Source organism: Dermacentor albipictus, chromosome 7, assembly GCF_038994185.2.
Source record: "Dermacentor albipictus isolate Rhodes 1998 colony chromosome 7, USDA_Dalb.pri_finalv2, whole genome shotgun sequence".
NCBI lineage: Eukaryota > Metazoa > Arthropoda > Arachnida > Ixodida > Ixodidae > Dermacentor > Dermacentor albipictus.
This window is the reverse complement of record NC_091827.1, coordinates 66,214,118-66,231,058: the sequence shown is the minus strand read 5'-3', so window position 1 is coordinate 66,231,058 and position 16,941 is coordinate 66,214,118. Positions and strand designations below refer to the sequence as shown.

At 47.2% G+C, this 16,941-nt stretch overlaps 1 protein-coding gene and 14 non-coding genes across 15 annotated transcripts; all 15 read left to right on the top strand.

The window, feature by feature from the left end:
- Window positions 1-6,926: 6,926 nt before the first annotated feature.
- On the top strand, window positions 6,927-6,998 carry TRNAE-CUC (transfer RNA glutamic acid (anticodon CUC)). The gene has a single exon. It is a non-coding gene; the product is annotated as a tRNA-Glu (tRNA).
- Window positions 6,999-7,009: 11 nt separating this feature from the next.
- On the top strand, window positions 7,010-7,081 carry TRNAQ-CUG (transfer RNA glutamine (anticodon CUG)). The gene has a single exon. It is a non-coding gene; the product is annotated as a tRNA-Gln (tRNA).
- An 84-nt stretch (window positions 7,082-7,165) lies between these two features.
- TRNAE-CUC (transfer RNA glutamic acid (anticodon CUC)) lies at window positions 7,166-7,237 on the top strand. Its single transcript has one exon. It is a non-coding gene; the product is annotated as a tRNA-Glu (tRNA).
- Window positions 7,238-7,396: 159 nt separating this feature from the next.
- TRNAE-CUC (transfer RNA glutamic acid (anticodon CUC)) lies at window positions 7,397-7,468 on the top strand. The gene has a single exon. It is a non-coding gene; the product is annotated as a tRNA-Glu (tRNA).
- An 11-nt stretch (window positions 7,469-7,479) lies between these two features.
- TRNAQ-CUG (transfer RNA glutamine (anticodon CUG)) lies at window positions 7,480-7,551 on the top strand. The gene has a single exon. It is a non-coding gene; the product is annotated as a tRNA-Gln (tRNA).
- Window positions 7,552-7,635: 84 nt separating this feature from the next.
- On the top strand, window positions 7,636-7,707 carry TRNAE-CUC (transfer RNA glutamic acid (anticodon CUC)). The gene has a single exon. It is a non-coding gene; the product is annotated as a tRNA-Glu (tRNA).
- An 11-nt stretch (window positions 7,708-7,718) lies between these two features.
- Window positions 7,719-7,790, top strand: TRNAQ-CUG (transfer RNA glutamine (anticodon CUG)). The gene has a single exon. It is a non-coding gene; the product is annotated as a tRNA-Gln (tRNA).
- Window positions 7,791-7,873: 83 nt separating this feature from the next.
- Window positions 7,874-7,945, top strand: TRNAE-CUC (transfer RNA glutamic acid (anticodon CUC)). The gene has a single exon. It is a non-coding gene; the product is annotated as a tRNA-Glu (tRNA).
- An 11-nt stretch (window positions 7,946-7,956) lies between these two features.
- Window positions 7,957-8,028, top strand: TRNAQ-CUG (transfer RNA glutamine (anticodon CUG)). The gene has a single exon. It is a non-coding gene; the product is annotated as a tRNA-Gln (tRNA).
- A 5,084-nt stretch (window positions 8,029-13,112) lies between these two features.
- Window positions 13,113-13,184, top strand: TRNAQ-CUG (transfer RNA glutamine (anticodon CUG)). Its single transcript has one exon. It is a non-coding gene; the product is annotated as a tRNA-Gln (tRNA).
- An 81-nt stretch (window positions 13,185-13,265) lies between these two features.
- TRNAE-CUC (transfer RNA glutamic acid (anticodon CUC)) lies at window positions 13,266-13,337 on the top strand. Its single transcript has one exon. It is a non-coding gene; the product is annotated as a tRNA-Glu (tRNA).
- Window positions 13,338-13,343: 6 nt separating this feature from the next.
- Window positions 13,344-13,415, top strand: TRNAQ-CUG (transfer RNA glutamine (anticodon CUG)). Its single transcript has one exon. It is a non-coding gene; the product is annotated as a tRNA-Gln (tRNA).
- Window positions 13,416-13,499: 84 nt separating this feature from the next.
- Window positions 13,500-13,571, top strand: TRNAE-CUC (transfer RNA glutamic acid (anticodon CUC)). Its single transcript has one exon. It is a non-coding gene; the product is annotated as a tRNA-Glu (tRNA).
- An 11-nt stretch (window positions 13,572-13,582) lies between these two features.
- Window positions 13,583-13,654, top strand: TRNAQ-CUG (transfer RNA glutamine (anticodon CUG)). Its single transcript has one exon. It is a non-coding gene; the product is annotated as a tRNA-Gln (tRNA).
- A 253-nt stretch (window positions 13,655-13,907) lies between these two features.
- On the top strand, window positions 13,908-14,974 carry LOC135921535 (uncharacterized). The gene has a single exon (XM_065455847.2). It carries the CDS (start codon window positions 13,997-13,999, stop codon window positions 14,972-14,974), a length of 978 nt encoding a protein of 325 aa, XP_065311919.2. The 5' UTR covers window positions 13,908-13,996.
- The last annotated feature ends 1,967 nt before the right edge of the window (window positions 14,975-16,941 follow it).

Genomic DNA, 16,941 nt, shown 5'->3' with positions numbered 1-16,941 from the left:
TTGATTACAGGATATTCATGAAAGTGTTAGCTAAAAGACTGCAAAGTGTAATAACATTGGTAGTTGGTAAACACCAAACATGTGGCATAAAGGGGAGGACAATTTTTACGAATGTTCATACAGCTCGAAGTGTACTGGAGTGCTGTGATATGGTATGCGGGCACGTGGCGATGGTACAGCTGGACCTTGGGAAAGCCTTTGATAGGGTAGCACAAGAGGCGATCTTTAGATTACTGGAATATACTAACGTTGGCAAGGTGGTCCTAGATGGGGTAAAAATGGCTTACACTGATTGTACTACCAATCTAATAATTAATAAGACATTAAGTGATCGAATATCAGTTGTAACTGGTGTGAAACAGGGAGATCCGATTTCAACATTATTATTTGCAATGTTCGTGGAACCTTTTTGTCTTAAAGTGCAAAACAACCAGAATATACGAGGTTTCCGTTTCTTCACAATTGAAATTAATATCTTGTCTTACGCAGATGACATTGCAATTTTTTGTGGAGACAAAACAAGCATTAAAGAAGCAGTAAAATATGCCAAAGAATTTTGTAGCTTTACTGGTAGTGCCATAAACTGGCAGAAGTGTTTAGGTTTCTGGCACGGAGAATTGGAAGATAAGCCAGAATGCTATGAAGGCATAAAGTTCACAACCGTCCCATCCAGCTACCTTGGTGTTCCGCTTCAATATTATAAAAATGCAACGAGCCAGTGGGCAGAGCCAACTGAAAAAATAAAAGCGCAGACATCAAAGTGGGGCGGACGAAGTATGTCTATTTTCACCCGTACGAGGGTGTGTAACTTGTTTTTGGTAGCGAAAGTGTTTTATATGTTACAAGTGTTGTGTATGTCAAGGATTTGTGTGCAGAAATTGCACAGAATATTTGCTGTTTTTTGTGGGCATCTGGTTGGGAAAGGATGAGTCGTGTAAACTTATTTCATGCGGTGGGGAATGGAGGTGTAGGTTTATCTCATTTGTTCTTGAAACAGGTCGTGTCGAGATTTGTGTTTTTTCGCGACCAAAGTGACGCGTTCTTGCGCACTGTTATTCAACTGCGATTGTGTCATGCATTGCCTGATTTTATTGTTATATCATACGCGCTTCGTAATGTAACTGTGAAAGGATTTATGCGTGAAGTTGTGGATAGTGTACGTTTTCTGAGAGCGCATTTTTCAGTAGATTATCTGTCAGATGTTTCAAGAAAGAAGCTTTACAAGGACCTTACTTATGTCATGTGCCCTACACCGATTTATCGTTCAGCATATCATTTAGGACAAGAGCGGAATGTGCTGAAACATGTAAAAGGTTTCCCTGTGAAGGCTTCTACAAAAACTTTCTTCTTTATGTTACACTGCGGCACGCTACCTGTCAAACCTTGGCTCCAGGAAAAAGGTATCTTTGTGCCTGGAAGCGTCAACTGCATCATTTGTAAAAAGCCAGAGACAATAGAGCATATTTTCTTTAATTGCTGGGATTCCATATTCTTATGGGACATCCTACAGAGAACTCTCAAAAAAGATTTCCCATTAACGCCTTTCGGGATAAGGTTTCTGCCTTTTGAGCAAACAGAGACGGTGCCGTATGACCTAATAATGCTGTTGTGCATGCACAGTCTCGGGAGGACGCGAATGGTGGTCAGAAATGCAGACCAAGTTGCACGACCAGCAAAAGAGTATTTTGTTGAAAATATTGTATATGTACGGGACGCATATAGGTCTTTATGCGAGCCCCCAGGATGGCTATGGATCTTTGACCACCTCATGACAACAAAATACCTTTAACCAAGCTGTATAATGTGTAATACAGCCGGTGTTTTTATCGCCTCATTTCATTGTGAATGTGGTTTTCTTTTGAATTCAAAATTGTGAATTGAGTCATTCCATGTTTTTTCGTATTGTATCGCTAACAGGCAATAAATTAAAAAAAATCCAGCGTGGTCTAGTGGCTAGGAGATTCTACTTCCGGCTACCGTACGGTGCGGACGCAGAATGTCTTGCTCCTCAGGGGCGGTTTCAGCGGCCCAGCTGGGTCGCGGCATCAGGTTGAACGATACGACATCGCAGGAATACCAGATCATTTTACCGCAGTTGCCTTCAGGTACGACCGTTACGACTACTGTTTTTTGCACGCTGATGTAAAGACAAGGCCATACCGTGTCGAACATTTCCGAGATGCTTTAGACCGTCTGCAGCTCATGCCGGAAGTTGTGGCCCTAGGAGCGTATCAAATGAATCAGGTCTGGGCGATAACATTCAAAGACGGAAAAGCCAAGCAGAAGATTTTGACAGCCCCAGCCTTCAGTGTTAAGGAGCAGCGGTGTGTTGTCATAGACCCCTGCAACCAAGACATCAGGATGAAGCTGTATTGGCTTCTGCACACCACACCGGACGAAGACGTGAGAACTGCCCTGTCGCCTTACGGCACTATTAGCGACATATCGAGGGAGAAGTGGCGTGTGGCAGGCTGTAATGACAAGGGTTCCCACACGCGTCTAGTATCCCTGCGCCTGAAGGCTGGCTACACCGTGGAAGACCTGCCACACCAGCTCCGCGTCGGCGAAGACCATGCACTAGTGCATGTACCAGGGAGACCGCCGCTCTGCCTCCGGTGCCACGGCACGGGTCACATACGGCGCGAGTGCCGAGTTCCACGATGCGGGCTCTGCCGTCGCTATGGCCATGACGATACCCAGTGTGTGCGTAGCTACGCAAACGTAACAGGGTCCGGTAGAAATGACACTGTGAACGAACGCCTCATGGACCAGGTCGATGCGGAGGAAACAACCAGCAGAGGTGGGGTTGCATCAAGCTCCGGCGGCAAGCCATTAACGCGACCCTCCTTTGAAAACGCTGAAGGAAAGGACGACAACCAGGACAGCAAAGCCAACGAGCTACAAGAAACAGCAGAAGATGATAAAGTCTCGGACAACACAAGCGTTCCTGCGACCGTCATGGAAACCCATGAGTTCGAACTTAACAAGGAAGACGCCGACAAGGACGGAGGCAAAAGCGGCACTTCAGCTGTCTCAAAGAGGCCGCGTGAACGGAATGAAGGCGTCGGCAAGCGAGGCGAAGACTGCACTGGCGAGACAGTCCTGAAGACACCAGTCATCAGAAGTTCGTTTAAAGTAAAACCCAACGTGCCGCCAGACAAAAGGACCACACCGACAGTGACCCCGCGTTAGCGGGGTTGCTGACCGGAATAGCACTTGACGGTTGAACTGGGTCGGACGAGCAGCGCTGTGTGTCAGCAATGTGTGCCGCCAAGGAACACGCTTCGGCCTCGTTTCAAACAGCGAGGCCACTTCTTACAGAGCGGCGTGAGACTGTGAGTCTGAGTCCCAGAATCGTGAATCTATCGCACTGCGGTCGGCTTGACCCCTCACATTCAATGTCCTTTAATTTACCGTCAGCGCTTCGGATAGGTACTCTGAATGTAAGAGGGTTAACGGCAAGAAAGCGACAAGTACAGTTAAAGCGTCTGTTAATTGAAAATGATATCGACATCTTAGCGTTACAAGATTCAAAAATTGAGAGCGAGGAGCAGGCTGACCGCATGGTTAATAATTATAAAGCAAATTTTAATGTCTGTGTATGCCATGCCATTGGAAAGTCGGGAGGATCTGTAATCTTTTTAAAACGGTCTATTGGTATTATTGAAGAAAGTGTCACAACTTCTCAAGATGGCAGATTAGCACTTTGTGATTTTTCTTTTCATGGAAAGAAATGGCGAATTATTTGTGTATACGCACCTAATACATGTTCTGACAGAAAATGTTTTTTTGATTACGTAGCAAATTTTTTAAAGTGTGACAGAATTGTCGCGTTACTTGGTGACTTCAATTCCGTTTGCATGCCTGAAGACACGGTTAGTAATAGTCCAGTTCATGACAAGAGTGCACTGCAGCTTCGAGCTTTAACAGAGGACCTTGTGGACGTTGGTGATGTTCTTCGCGGAAACCATGCGCAGTTCACACACTTTCAGCTTCAAAGCCACGCAAGGTTAGATCGCGTGTACATTTCGCAATGTATCTTGGCTTTTTGCAGCAACTACATAGTGAAACACGTTAGCTTTAGTGACCATAGTCTTGTAATGTTCCAAGTAGGTCATAAAAGAAAAACAAGTGCGTTTAATTGGGACCTTTGGAAGTTAAATGAAAACCTTTTGAAAGACGAAGCGTTTGTTAAACTGGTGAGCCAAAAGTGCAAAGAAGCTCTGTTTAATGATACCACAAGCTTTACCGCGGTTTGGGAGAATTTTAAAACCGAAGTAAAAATGTGCGCAATTGAGAGGTCAAGCATCCTACGATATAAAGAAAAACAAAAAGAAAACGAACTACAAGCCACACTGGACTATCTTTTAAATGCCGATAGCACGATACCCGGATTGTTCAGAAAAGAAATTAAAGAAGTGAAAAGACAGATGGAATCCATCGCTGAGGAAAGATATAAAGGCGCCGTGGTAAGGGCACGTGCGGAAGGTTTTTGGTGGGAGAAACACCCACCAAACGCGCGCTAGCTGAAGAAAAGAGGTATGCTACCAAAAAGGAAATAAAAGAAATACGCTATCGGGGCACGGTTTCGTCAGACCAGAAGATTATTGAACTGGCTTTCCTTGAACGGTATCGGAGCTTGTTGGGGAGCGAAGCAGAAGTGCAAGGCCCTTTTGTAAACGGTTTTCTGTCACTTATGCCCAAACTGGATGACGGCGTTAAAATTGGTCTTGAAAGGCCAATAGCAATAGAAGAAACTCAGAAAGCGATTGATGACCTCAGTAACGGCAAGACACCTGGACCAGATGGCATCGTGACGGCCTTTTATAAGTTTTTCAAAACAGAAATTTCAGAAATGCTTCACCGTACCATAACGGAGGCATATGACGTCAAACAAATGCCCATGTCTTTTAGGAAAAGTCATATTATACTTATACCGAAAACTGAAGACCCTGAAAGATTGCAGTCGGTAGAAAATTATAGGCCAATAAGTCTAACAAGTGTTGATTACAAAGTGTATATGAAGGTTATTGCAAATAGACTTCAAACGGTAATTACCGATATTGTTGGTGCACCCCAAACATGTGGAATAAGAGGAAGAAGCATCTTTAGCAATATTCATACGGCAAGAACAATTTTAGAGTGCTGTGATGCGTCATGTGGTCGTATAGCCATGATTCAGTTAGATTTGGAAAAAGCATTTGACAGGGTGTGTCATAACATACTTTTTGCATTGCTGGATTACGTAAATGTAGAAGCGGTAATAAGGGATGGTGTGAAAATGGCATACAATCATTGCCAGGCTAAAATCGTAATTAACAGGAAACTCAGCGAAGAGATAGACGTGCGTTCTAGCGTCCGTCAAGGATGTCCCGCAGCAGCCTTTTTGTTTGCTATTTACTTAGAGCCCTTTTGTTTAAGAGTGTTTAGCAATGAAAAAATAACGGGTTATCAGTTTTTATCGCATGAAATAAAAGTTTTGGCCTATGCAGACGACATCGCGATTTTTTGTGAAAATAAAGAGAGCATACAAGAGGCAGTCAGTGACGCAAGAGCTTTCTGTAGACTCACTGGAAGTGCCATCAGTTGGAAAAAGTGTCTCGGGTTTTGGCATGGGGAGTGGGATTCTAGGCCAGAACAGCTTGAAGGTATCAACTTTACCACTTCTCCGTCCAGGTATCTTGGCGTACCTTTAGGATGTTATCAGGAAAACACCGAACAGTGGACTGATCAAGTGGAACACGTTAGGGCACAGACAACAAAGTGGGGCGGATGCGACCTGTCGATATTTGCGCGCGCAACAGTTTGCAATGTGTTTCTCGTGGCGAAAATTTTTTATATGCTACAGGTGATATGCATGTCGCGAACGTGTGTGCAAAAGATCCATAGAATTTTTGCTATCTTTCTCTGGAGATCGACTTGGGAGAGGACCGGCAGAATAAATCTCTTTCATTCTGTCAAGAAAGGCGGGCTTGGCCTTTCGCACTTGTTTCTTAAGCAACTTGTTTCGCGATATTTTTTCTTGCGTGATCAAAGTGATGGCTTTCTACGTACGGTCATGCAAATGCGCCTGCGTGATGCACTACCACAGTACATTGTATCCTCTTTTTGTGCACCGCATGTAGCGGCAAAAGGATTTTTGAAAGCAGTTGTTTATGCTGCTCGTTTTCTTGAAGTGCATTTTTCTAGGGATTATTTGTCATCAGTAAGCAAAAAACAACTGTATAAGGATTTAGTTGATGTGCTATGCCCTGTACCTTTATATCGTGCAAAGTATGCATTAGGACCCGAACGGGATGTACTGAAACGTGTTAAAAAAATGCCTATTAGAGCGTCAACTAAAACATTTTTCTTCTTACTACACAGTGACACGCTCCCTGTTAAACCATGGTTAAAAGAAAAAGGTATCTATCTGCCTTGGGGTGTAAATTGAATGATATGTAACAAGCCAGAAACAACTGAACATATTTTGTTAGATTGCTCTGATTCAATTTTCTTGTGGGACGTCCTACAGAGGACGCTTAAAAAGGATCTTCCGCTAACGCCATTCGGAATTCGGTTCTTGCCATTTGCGCAAACAGGGAACGTGCCATATGATGTTATGATGTTGGTTACAATGCACAGTGTCTGGAAAACAAGAATGGATTTCAGACACGAGCATGTGGATCCCAAGCCAGCCAAGATATATTTTGCTGAAAATATTTCATCTGTTAGAGATGTGTTAAAGGCTCTTAACGAGCCACCTGAATGGTTGCCCATAATCGAAAAGTTATTGGAGCTTAAACCTTACTAACCAAGCTACACGGGACGAGCTGAAAGTCCCGTTTTTAGTATGTATCGACATGTGTCCAGTTATGTTGAATTCAGAGTTTTCGAATTCTTGTGTGACGTGTAATTGACGAAATCCGGAAATAAAGAAAAAAAAATCCGGCGTGGTCTAGTGGCTAGGATACCTGGCTCTCACCCAGGAGGCCCGGGTTCGATTCCCGGCGTCGGAATGTTTCGTTGAGGTCTCATGGTGTAATGGTTAGCACTCTGGACTCTGAATCCAGCGATCCGAGTTCAAATCTCGGTGAGACCTTTCGTTTTCTTTTTGCGCCAAATTAAAGCAAATTACAAAGCGACGGCATTGATGGCACCGATTGTTAGCGTCGCACTGCTGTGTTCCGGCGTGGTCTAGTGGCTAGGATACCTGGCTCTCACCCAGGAGGCCCGGGTTCGATTCCCGGCGTCGGAATGTTTCGTTGAGGTGTAATGGTTAGCACTCTGGACTCTGAATCCAGCGATCCGAGTTCAAACCTTGGTGAGACCTTTCGTTTATTTTTTGCGCCAAATTAAAGCAAATTACAAAGCGGCGGCATTGATGGCACCGATTTTTAGCGTCGGACTCGTGTGTTCCGGCGTGGTCTAGTGGCTAGGATACCTGGCTCTCACCCAGGAGGCCCGGGTTCGATTCCCGGCGTCGGAATGTTTCGTTAAGGTCTCATGGTGTAATGGTTAGCACTTTGAACTCTGAATCCAGTGATCCGAGTTCAAATCTCGGTGAGACCTTTCGTTTTCTTTTTGCGCCAAATTAAAGCAAATTACAAAGCGACGGCATTGATGGCACCGATTTTTAACGTCGCACTTCTGTGTTCCGGCGTGGTCTAGTGGCTAGGATACCTGGCTCTCACCCAGGAGGTCCGGGTTCGATTCCCGGCGTCGGAATGTTTCGTTGAGGTCTCATGGTGTAATGGTTAGCACTCTGGACTCTGAATCCAGCGATCCGAGTTCAAATCTCGGTGAGACCTTTCGTTTCCTTTTGCGCCAAATTAAAGCAAATTACAAAGCGACGGCATTGATGGCACCGATTTTTAGCGTCGCACTTCTGTGTTCCGGCGTGGTCTAGTGGCTAGGATACCTGGCTCTCACCCAGGAGGCCCGGGTTCGATTCCCGGCGTCGGAATGTTTCGTTGAGGTCTCATGGTGTAATGGTTAGCACTCTGGACTCTGAATCCAGCGATCCGAGTTCAAATCTCGGTGAGACCTTTCGTTTTCTTCTTGCGCCAAATGAAAGCAAATTACAAAGCGACGGCATTGATGGCACCGATTTTTAGCGTCGGACTTCTGTGTTCCGGCGTGGTCTAGTGGCTAGGATACCTGGCTCTCACCCAGGAGACCCGGGTTCTACTTCCGGCCACCGAGCGTGACGGACGGCGAATCATGAGCTCCAGTGGAGCGGCGACAGCGGCCTTTGTTGGCCGCGGAAACAGGTGGAACACCGAAGATTACGCAGGCTATCAGATTATTTTGCCTCCACTGCCAAAGGGGCGCTTTGTGCTAAACACCGTGTCTTTGCACGGCGACGTTCGAGCTAGACCCTACAAAGTAGATTTCCGGGACGCTCTTGGCCTAACAGGATTGTTGCCGGAAGTGCTGGCCCTGGGGGCCTACCAGATTAACCACGTCTGGGCTATGACCATGAACACCGCGGACGCCACGCAAAGGATGCTGGAAGTCAAGGAGCTGAAGGTAAAGGGGCGGCGCTGTATTGTGGTCGACCCTCAAGACCAGCAGGTGCGGCTGCGTCTTCATTGGTTAATACATGGTGTGGCCGATGAGGACGTAAGAACGGCGTTGGCGGCTTTCGGTAAAGCCGTACAAGTGACCCGAGAGCGATGGCGAGTTCAGGGTATCAACGACAAGGGGACGACTACACGGTCCGTCTTGCTCAAGCTCAACAGCGGCGTGAAGGTGGAAGATCTTCCGCATCAAATTAGGGTCGCCGGTGAGCTGGCCCTAGTCGTCGTTCCTGGCAAGCCAATGCAGTGCTTGCGCTGTCAAGGCACCGGTCACGTACGACGAGACTGCAAGGTTCCCCGGTGCTCGCAATGCCGTCGGTTTGGACACGCCGAGGACCAGTGCATACGTACATACGCCTCTATGACTGGGCCAGCCGAAGGCGACGACACGGCAAGGTTGGTGATGGATGCGGCCGAGGCCGAAGACGCGGCGAAAGGGGCAGGAGACCAGGCAACCCCATGTGCTGTAGGCGGTGTGCATGCACCTGATGCGTGCGCGGGGACACCACCTGACAGGGAAAACGCTACGGAAGGTGCGGCAAGAGAGCCAGCCGAAGAGACCAAGGAAGAAAGCAAGAGCAGGCTAACGGAAGCCAGCGAGCAAATGGAGACAGCTGAGGACCAGCCGGCGAAGAGTGGCCCTACGAGGAGCAATGTCGGAGCCTCGGTCAAACGGCCTCTTGAGAAGGCTACGGACAGCAGCGTAGCGAACCAAGGAAGAGGGGAAGACGGGCCGCCTTCGAAAACGCCAACGGGCAGGCGCAGCAGCTACAAGCCACGACCGAACACCGCTAACGCAGACAAGAAGCCCGAGAAGAAGCTGCCACCCCTCTCCAGTGGTACCGGTTCACCAGGTGGCTCCGTGGGCGTCTAGCGGTGTGCTAGGCGCAAAAGGTAAAGACCATTCTCCGGGCCAAATCTTTTCACTAGACCTATAATCATGGCTCCCAACCCGTCGCTTAGATTGGCCACGCTAAACGTTCGAGGTCTGGCCGCCAAGCGAAAGCAGAGCCAATTGTGTAGGCTGCTGGTGGACTATGACCTTGACGTGTTAGCCGTGCAAGAGACAAAAGTAGATGGTGATGAAGAGACCCGCAGCATGGTGCAGTGGTTTACGCCACGGTACTACGCGGTAGTGAGCCACGCCTTAGGGACGTCGGCGGGCTGCGTGCTGTTTGTTAGAAAATTACCCGGTGTAACGGTGCAAGGTTTTTATTCATGTCCATCCGGTAGATTAGTTTTCTGTGATTTTGCTTTGCATGGAATTGAATGGCGGGTTGCATGTATTTATGCACCAAATGCGGTGGAGGAACGGGCTTTGTTTTTTTCCATGTTAAAAGAGTATATATCTTCCGAAAAGCAGATGGTGCTGTTAGGTGATTTTAATTGTGTTCTCAGTGCCCGAGATCGCTCTAATAGAGCATTAAGGAGCGATAAAAGTAGGGATGTTTTGAACGAGATAATTACTGAATACGAATTAGTGGATGTGGCTGAATGTATGATAGGGACGCGAGATGTGCGTTTCACGCACTTCCAAGGAAATAGCCATGCGCGCTTAGATCGTATTTACTTGTCGCTTCAAGCAATACCAATGTGTAATAGTTACAGTGTATATCCTATTTTCTTCACTGATCATTGTCTGGTTTAATGTGACATAGGAAGGAAGGGAAAAGGCGGCAGCTTCTCTTGGGAGCTGTGGAAAATGAATTCAAACTTAACTACTGACGAAAGTTTCGGACAATATGTATCGGACTGCATAAAAAAAATTATAATGAGCGGTGAGGGTGAATTAAAAGATCGATGGGAAGAGTTTAAACAGTGCATTAAAATGAAAGCCATCGATCGTTCCGCCGCAATAATGCATGAAACAAAAAAGAAAGAGAAGGAACTGCGAATAATCTTGGAAAAGCTGATGGAACTGGAGTGCCAAGAACCGGGAGCATACAAAAGCGACATACGGAATATTAAACAGAAACTTGAACTGCATGATGAGGAACGCTATCGCGGAGCGATTGTTCGTGCTCGAGCCGAATCCTTTGCGATAGGGGAGGCGCCCACAAAAAGGGCGCTCGGACTGGAAAAATCGCACGCTCGACGAAATCATATTGACGTGATCGAGGTGGGTGGTAACGAAGTTACAGATAATGATAGTATCGCACGTGCGTTTTTTGAACACTACGAAAATCTGTTCGCATTTAGGCAGGTGGACCTAGAACGGTTTAAGACGAACTTCTTGAAAAGAATGCCTCAACTGACTGAAGGAAGAAAAGTTGCATTAGAAACGCCGCTAACTGTTTTTGAAGTGGAACGCGCCATTGACAATTTGAATCCTGGCAAGTCACCTGGCCCTGATGGGCTTTGCGCTCTGTGGTACAAGCGGTTTAAAAAGGAATTGTCAGCGGTACTTGTAGCAATTTTTAACGAAGCGTACGATGGTAAGGCGTTACCGCCATCTTTCGGTCAATCACACACGGTGTTGATCCCGAAGACAGAGGATGTAGATAAGTTGAAAAGTGTAACATCATACAGACCGATAGCACTCACAAATGTAGACTATAAGATACTAATGAAAGTCTTAGCAGCTAGACTTCAGTCGGTTGTTAAAGACATAGTCGGACCACACCAAACGTGTGGAATTAAGGGTCGCACTATAGCGACGAATATTCACAAGATGCGCTCAGTTCTTGAGTGTTGTGACACTCTTGAAGCGTGTGTGGCCATACTTCAGCTGGATCTGGAGAAGGCATTTGATTGCGTAGCGCATGCTATTTTGTTTGCAATGTTGGAACACATTAATGTCGGATCCGTCATCACGGATGGTGTAGCTCTGGCGTATCGGAACTGCTCTACCAGACTAATTATTAACAAAGAATTGGGGGCCCCCATTAAAGTGCAGCGTTCCGTGCGTCAAGGCTGTCCCATCAGTCCACTTTTGCTTTGTATATATATTGAAACCTTATGTTTGTCAATAATTGAAAATAATTCTATCCGTGGTTTTTGCTTACAATCTTCAGAGGTAAAACTGCTTGCATATGCCGATGATGTGGCGGTATGTTGTATTGACTACGAAGGCATTGAAGAAACCATTCGAAGTGTTAAATTTTTCAGCGACGTTACAGGAAGCCGAGTAAACTGGGGAAAGTGTCTGGGGTTTTGGCACGGCGTGTGGCCGTCCACCCCGGGCATTTTTGCCAATGTTGTATGGCAGAAAACGCCTGTGAAATACCTTGGAGTCCCACTTGAGGTCTACAAAAATAATAATGACTACTGGCAGCAACAAGCAGAGCTCTTACGCGAAAAGGCGAATGCTTGGAGGGCGAATTATCTCTCCATGTTTGCGAGGGCGACCGTGTGTAACATGTTTTTTGTGGCTAAACTATGGTATGTGATACAAGTGATGCACTGTTCTAGGGTAAATGTGCAGAAACTTCATAGGGTTTTTGCGATCTTTGTGTGGGGATCTACGTGGGAAAGGTGCAGTCGTACAAATTTGTTCAGGAGTGTAAAGTGTGGGGGACTTGGACTGGCACACCTTTTTCTCAAACAGTTAGTTAATAGATTTTTCTTTTTTCGCGAGGTCAGCGACCCATTTCTGCAAACGGTGTGCCAGGCCAGATTAGGGCGACTGCTACCTGAATATGTTATTAGCACGGAAGTCCTGACGGGGACGGCACAAGGTTTTTTTCGGGAAGTAGTGGCGAGTGTGCGATTTTTGTGTGCGCGTTTTTCTAATGATTACTTATATTCTGTTAAAAAGAGGAAACTGTATAAAGACTTATGTAATATAGTGTTACCAATACCGTTGTACAGGGCGATATACAGCGCAGGCCTGGGCCAGAACGTACTCAAACGGGTTTAAAGAATGCAAGTAGCACCAAGTGCAAAAACTTTCTTTTTCAAACTGCATACCGGAACTCTCCCTGTAAGAACCTTCTTAGAGGAGCGTGGGTTTTATATGCCATGGGGGTCTCACTGCATTATTTGCAAAAAGCCGGAAACGATCGACCACGTTTTCCTTCACTATTTTGAAGCGGTGTTCTTCTGGGATGTGTTGCAGAGGACAATCAAAAAAGAATTCCCACTAGACGCGCATGGAATTAGGTACCTTGCCATAGACAATGAACAAGGAGTACCTTTCGATCTAATCATGCTGACAGGCCTGCACAGTATATGCCGCGCACGAATGGCTGGCTTCTACTGTGAACCAGACGGAAGACCAGCAAGGCTGTACTTTCGAGAGAGCATTGCTCGGTTATTAGAAGTTGAAAAAACAAAAGAATGTCTTTCTCCCTGGGTAGCCAAGGTAGAACCCTTAGTCACACTAAGGGAATTTTAAGTGACAACGTCAGTCACAACATGACTGATGGCTTTTCGCTCATTGTGTTGACAAAGTATATTGTAACCCTGTCTTGACTTTTCATGTGTTGTAAGTGTATTGTTGTTGCGAAACCGGTAATAAAGAAAAAAAAAAGTTCCGGCGTGGTATAGTGGCTAGGATACCTGCCTCTCACCCAGGAGGCCGGGGTTCGATTCCCGGCGTCGGAATGTTAAGGTCTCGTGGTGTAATGGTTAGCACTCTGGACTCTGAATCCAGCGATCCGAGTTCAAATCACGGTGAGACCTTTCGTTTTTTTGCGCCAAATTAAAGCAAATTACAAAGCAGCGGCATCGATGGCACCGATTTTTAGCGTCGGACTTCTGTGTTCCGGCGTGGTCTAGTGGCTAGGATACCTGGCTCTCACCCAGGAGGCCCGGGTTCGATTCCCGGCGTCGGAATGTTAAGGTCTCGTGGTGTAATGGTTAGCACTCTGGACTCTGAATCCAGCTATCCGAGTTCAAATCTCGGTGAGACCTTTCGTTTTTTTTTTGCGCCAAATTAAAGCAAATTACAAAGCAGCGGCATCGATGGCACCGATTCTTAGCGCCGGACTGCTGTGTTCCGGCGTGGTCTAGTGGCTAGGATACCTGGCTCTCACCCAGGAGGCCCGGGTTCGATTCCCGGCGTCGGAATGTTTCGTTAAGGTCTCATGGTGTAATGGTTAGCACTCTGGACTCTGAATCCAGCGATCCCAGTTCAAATCTCGGTGAGACCTTTCGTTTTCTTTTGCGCCAAGTTAAAGCAAATTACAAAGCGGCGGCATTGATGGCACCGATTTTTAGCGTCGTACTTCTGTGTTCCGGCGTGGTCTAGTAGGATTCCACTTCCGGCCACCGCCGTGAACGGTCGAGGTATGTTTCGCTCCTCTGGGGCGGTGTCAGCGGCTATGTCTAGCCGTGGAAACCGGAATGCAGCCAGTGCCAACCAGGATTATGAAATTATTTTACCTGCTCTACCAACCGGTCGTATTGTTTTAAATACTGTATTTTTTCATGCGGATGTTCGTGGAAGGCCCTACCGTGTCGAAGATATTCGTGATGCACTGGGTGCTTTGGCAATGCTCCCTGACGTTGAAGCGTTAGGGGCATTCCAAATGAACCATGTGTGGGCGGTCACGCTGAAGACTACGGAGGCTAAGAATAGGTTGCTTTCTGCAACTGAAGTGATCGTGAAGGAGCGCCGTTGTCTCGTCGTAGATCCAAACAACCAAGATGTTCGACTAAAGCTGCATTGGGTCCTTCACTATGTGGACGACGAAGACATACGGACCGCGTTTGCACCCTACGGAAGAGTCACCGAAGTCGCAAGAGAGCGATGGCGAACGGAAGGGTTGTCGGACAAAGGCTCTACTACGCGTATTATCAGTCTTCAGCTCAAGGCAGGCTACACGAAGGAAGACATCCCACATCAACTACGAGTGGCAGGTGACCTGACATTGGTCGTGGTGGCTGGAAGAGCTCCACTCTGCCTACGGTGTAAAGGGACTGGCCACATACGACGCGAATGTCGTGCTCCTCGGTGCGCGTTGTGCAGACGTTTTGGCCACGCTGAGGAAGAGTGCGTGAAGACTTATGCGAAGGTCACAGGCCGATCTGCGTGGGACGACAACGCAGAGCTACAAATGGACGAATCGGAAGCTGAGGATGTTTCTACCAGCAAGACCAGAGAACCCGAACAAGAGGAAACGCCCCCTTCGTCGCATTCACCCAACGTTAACAAAGAGGAAGAGGATAACGGTGAGCAAGTTGTACAACCTGCGCTGCCTCCCACGTCGAATACCAGCGCGTCCAACAGTTCAGGGAAAAAACCCACCAAGAGTCAGTCAATGCCTCTAGAGAAATCCGAAGATGTCAACATGAAGGATTCGAGGACCGGTGCAGGGAAGAGAACACGCGAGGAAACAGCAGCAGCGAACGCGGCCTCAAACGAGCCCACTGTCAGCGAGCCACCCACTAAAGCGGCCCAAGGACGCCGCACAAGCTTCAAGCCAAAGCCCAACGTACCACCGGACCGTCATTTTCCGGGGGGCACGTAGCCCCCTGTTTCAGTGAAGCCAGGGTCAGCCTCCTGGTTCCGACGCTACACATGCTAAAGGTGGGCGAGGACAAGCTAAGGTGCTGGTACCCCAGTTCCTTCTTTCTGAGGCACTCATGGTGCGTTTCCACGTGGCAACTGAAGATAGAAAAGCCTCCAGTCAAAATTTTCAGCCTCGCACAGAACAAGGTGAGCGCCATGAGACCTGTTTGATTATTCTTATAAATGGCAGTAAAACTTGACGCACCGCTTAGCATAGGCACGTTAAACGTGCGGGGCCTTTCTGCAAGGCGTCGACAGTACCAAGTAAGCCGTCTTTTACTGGAAAATGACCTTGACATCCTAGCAATTCAAGAAACTAAAGTCGAAAGCCAAGATCGAACAGATCGCATGGTAGAACCTTTTACTGGACGCTACTATGTATGCGTATGTCACGCAGTAGGTTCGTCCGGAGGGTGTGCCTTGTTGCTACGCAGCTCCCTGGGAATTGTAGTAGAGACCGTGACTGTGTGTAAAACTGGACGGTTAGTTGTGTGTGATTTTCTTTTCTCTGCTTTGAAGTGGCGGGCAATATGTTTGTACGCGCCTAACAGAGAAACCGAGCGCTCAGCTTTTTTTGAAAGCCTTGGATCCTTTTTCCTCGGCTACCGTAATGCTCGGATGAAAAAAGGATCCAAGGCTTTCAAAAAAAACTGAGCGCTCGGTTTCTCTGTTAGGCGCGTACAAACATATTGCCCGCCACTTCAAAGCAGAGAAAAGAAAATCACACACAACTAACCGTCCAGTTTTACACACAGTCACGGTCTCTACGTACAGCGCATCATGAAGAGCAGAGCGTTCCGATTCCGCTTTCGAGGACAGACGCCGCTAGGCAGCTTCGACATTTGGCACGCAGTCTCACACTGACCGAGTGGAACTCGCCAAACTTACGACTTACACGACTGCATCGACTGAACCCTTCCCTGCAACTCCGGCCTCCACTCGGACTTCCTCGACGTGAAGCTTCGCTTCTCTGTCGCCTTTGGTTAGGAGTTGCGTTCACAAAGGCATACTCTACATTGATTGGAGTGACTGACAGTGGAGCATGCGAGGTCTGTGGCACGGAAGAAAACATCGACCACCTGCTGTGCCACTGTCCACGATACACCCCTGAGAGACAAGAACTTGCCAGGGCTTTTCAAAAACTGGACAATCGGCCGCTTTCTGTGCAGGTGCTGCTGGAACACCGCCCCCATCGCCCGTCGGCCCAAAAAGCTGGGAAGGCACTTTTGTGCTTCTTAAGGACGACGGGCTTGTGCGACCATTTGTGACTCTAATTGTACTTTCTGTAAGACCACACACGTCAGCGAACTCACTGCAATTTCCTTCTTTCCTTCCCTCCGCTCTCTCCCTGTTATCTTTGTTTTCCCCCTTTCCCGCTCCCCCGGTGTAGGGTAGCCAACCGGACGTGATTCTGGTTAACCTCCCTACCTTCTTCTTATCTATATCCCTCCCCTTGGATCCTTTTTAAACTCTGAAAGAGTGATTCTAATGCTTGGTGATTTTAACTGTGTGTGTGCTTCTGCTGATAGAATAAAGAACGAACCGGTACGCGATAATAGTGCCATGAAATTAAGCGCAATAGTTCACGATCACTGCCTAGAAAATATTGGTCATATTGCAGCTGGCGGAAAACCGCCACAGTTCACTCATTTCCAACGCACAAGCCATGCACGCTTGGACAGATTATATGTATCTGCAAATATAGTGCCACTGTGCCAAGATTATAACGTAAAACATGTTGCTTTCAGTGATCACAGTTTGGTTATGGTTTCCTTAGGAGCAAAGCACAAAGGGTCGTCATTCAGTTGGACACTTTGGAAGTTTAATGATACGCTTCTGGACAATGATAGCTTTGTGAGCAAAGCAAAAGAATGCATAGAAAGACTACTGTCTAAAACGGATAGTTTTATCGCTGAATGGGAACTG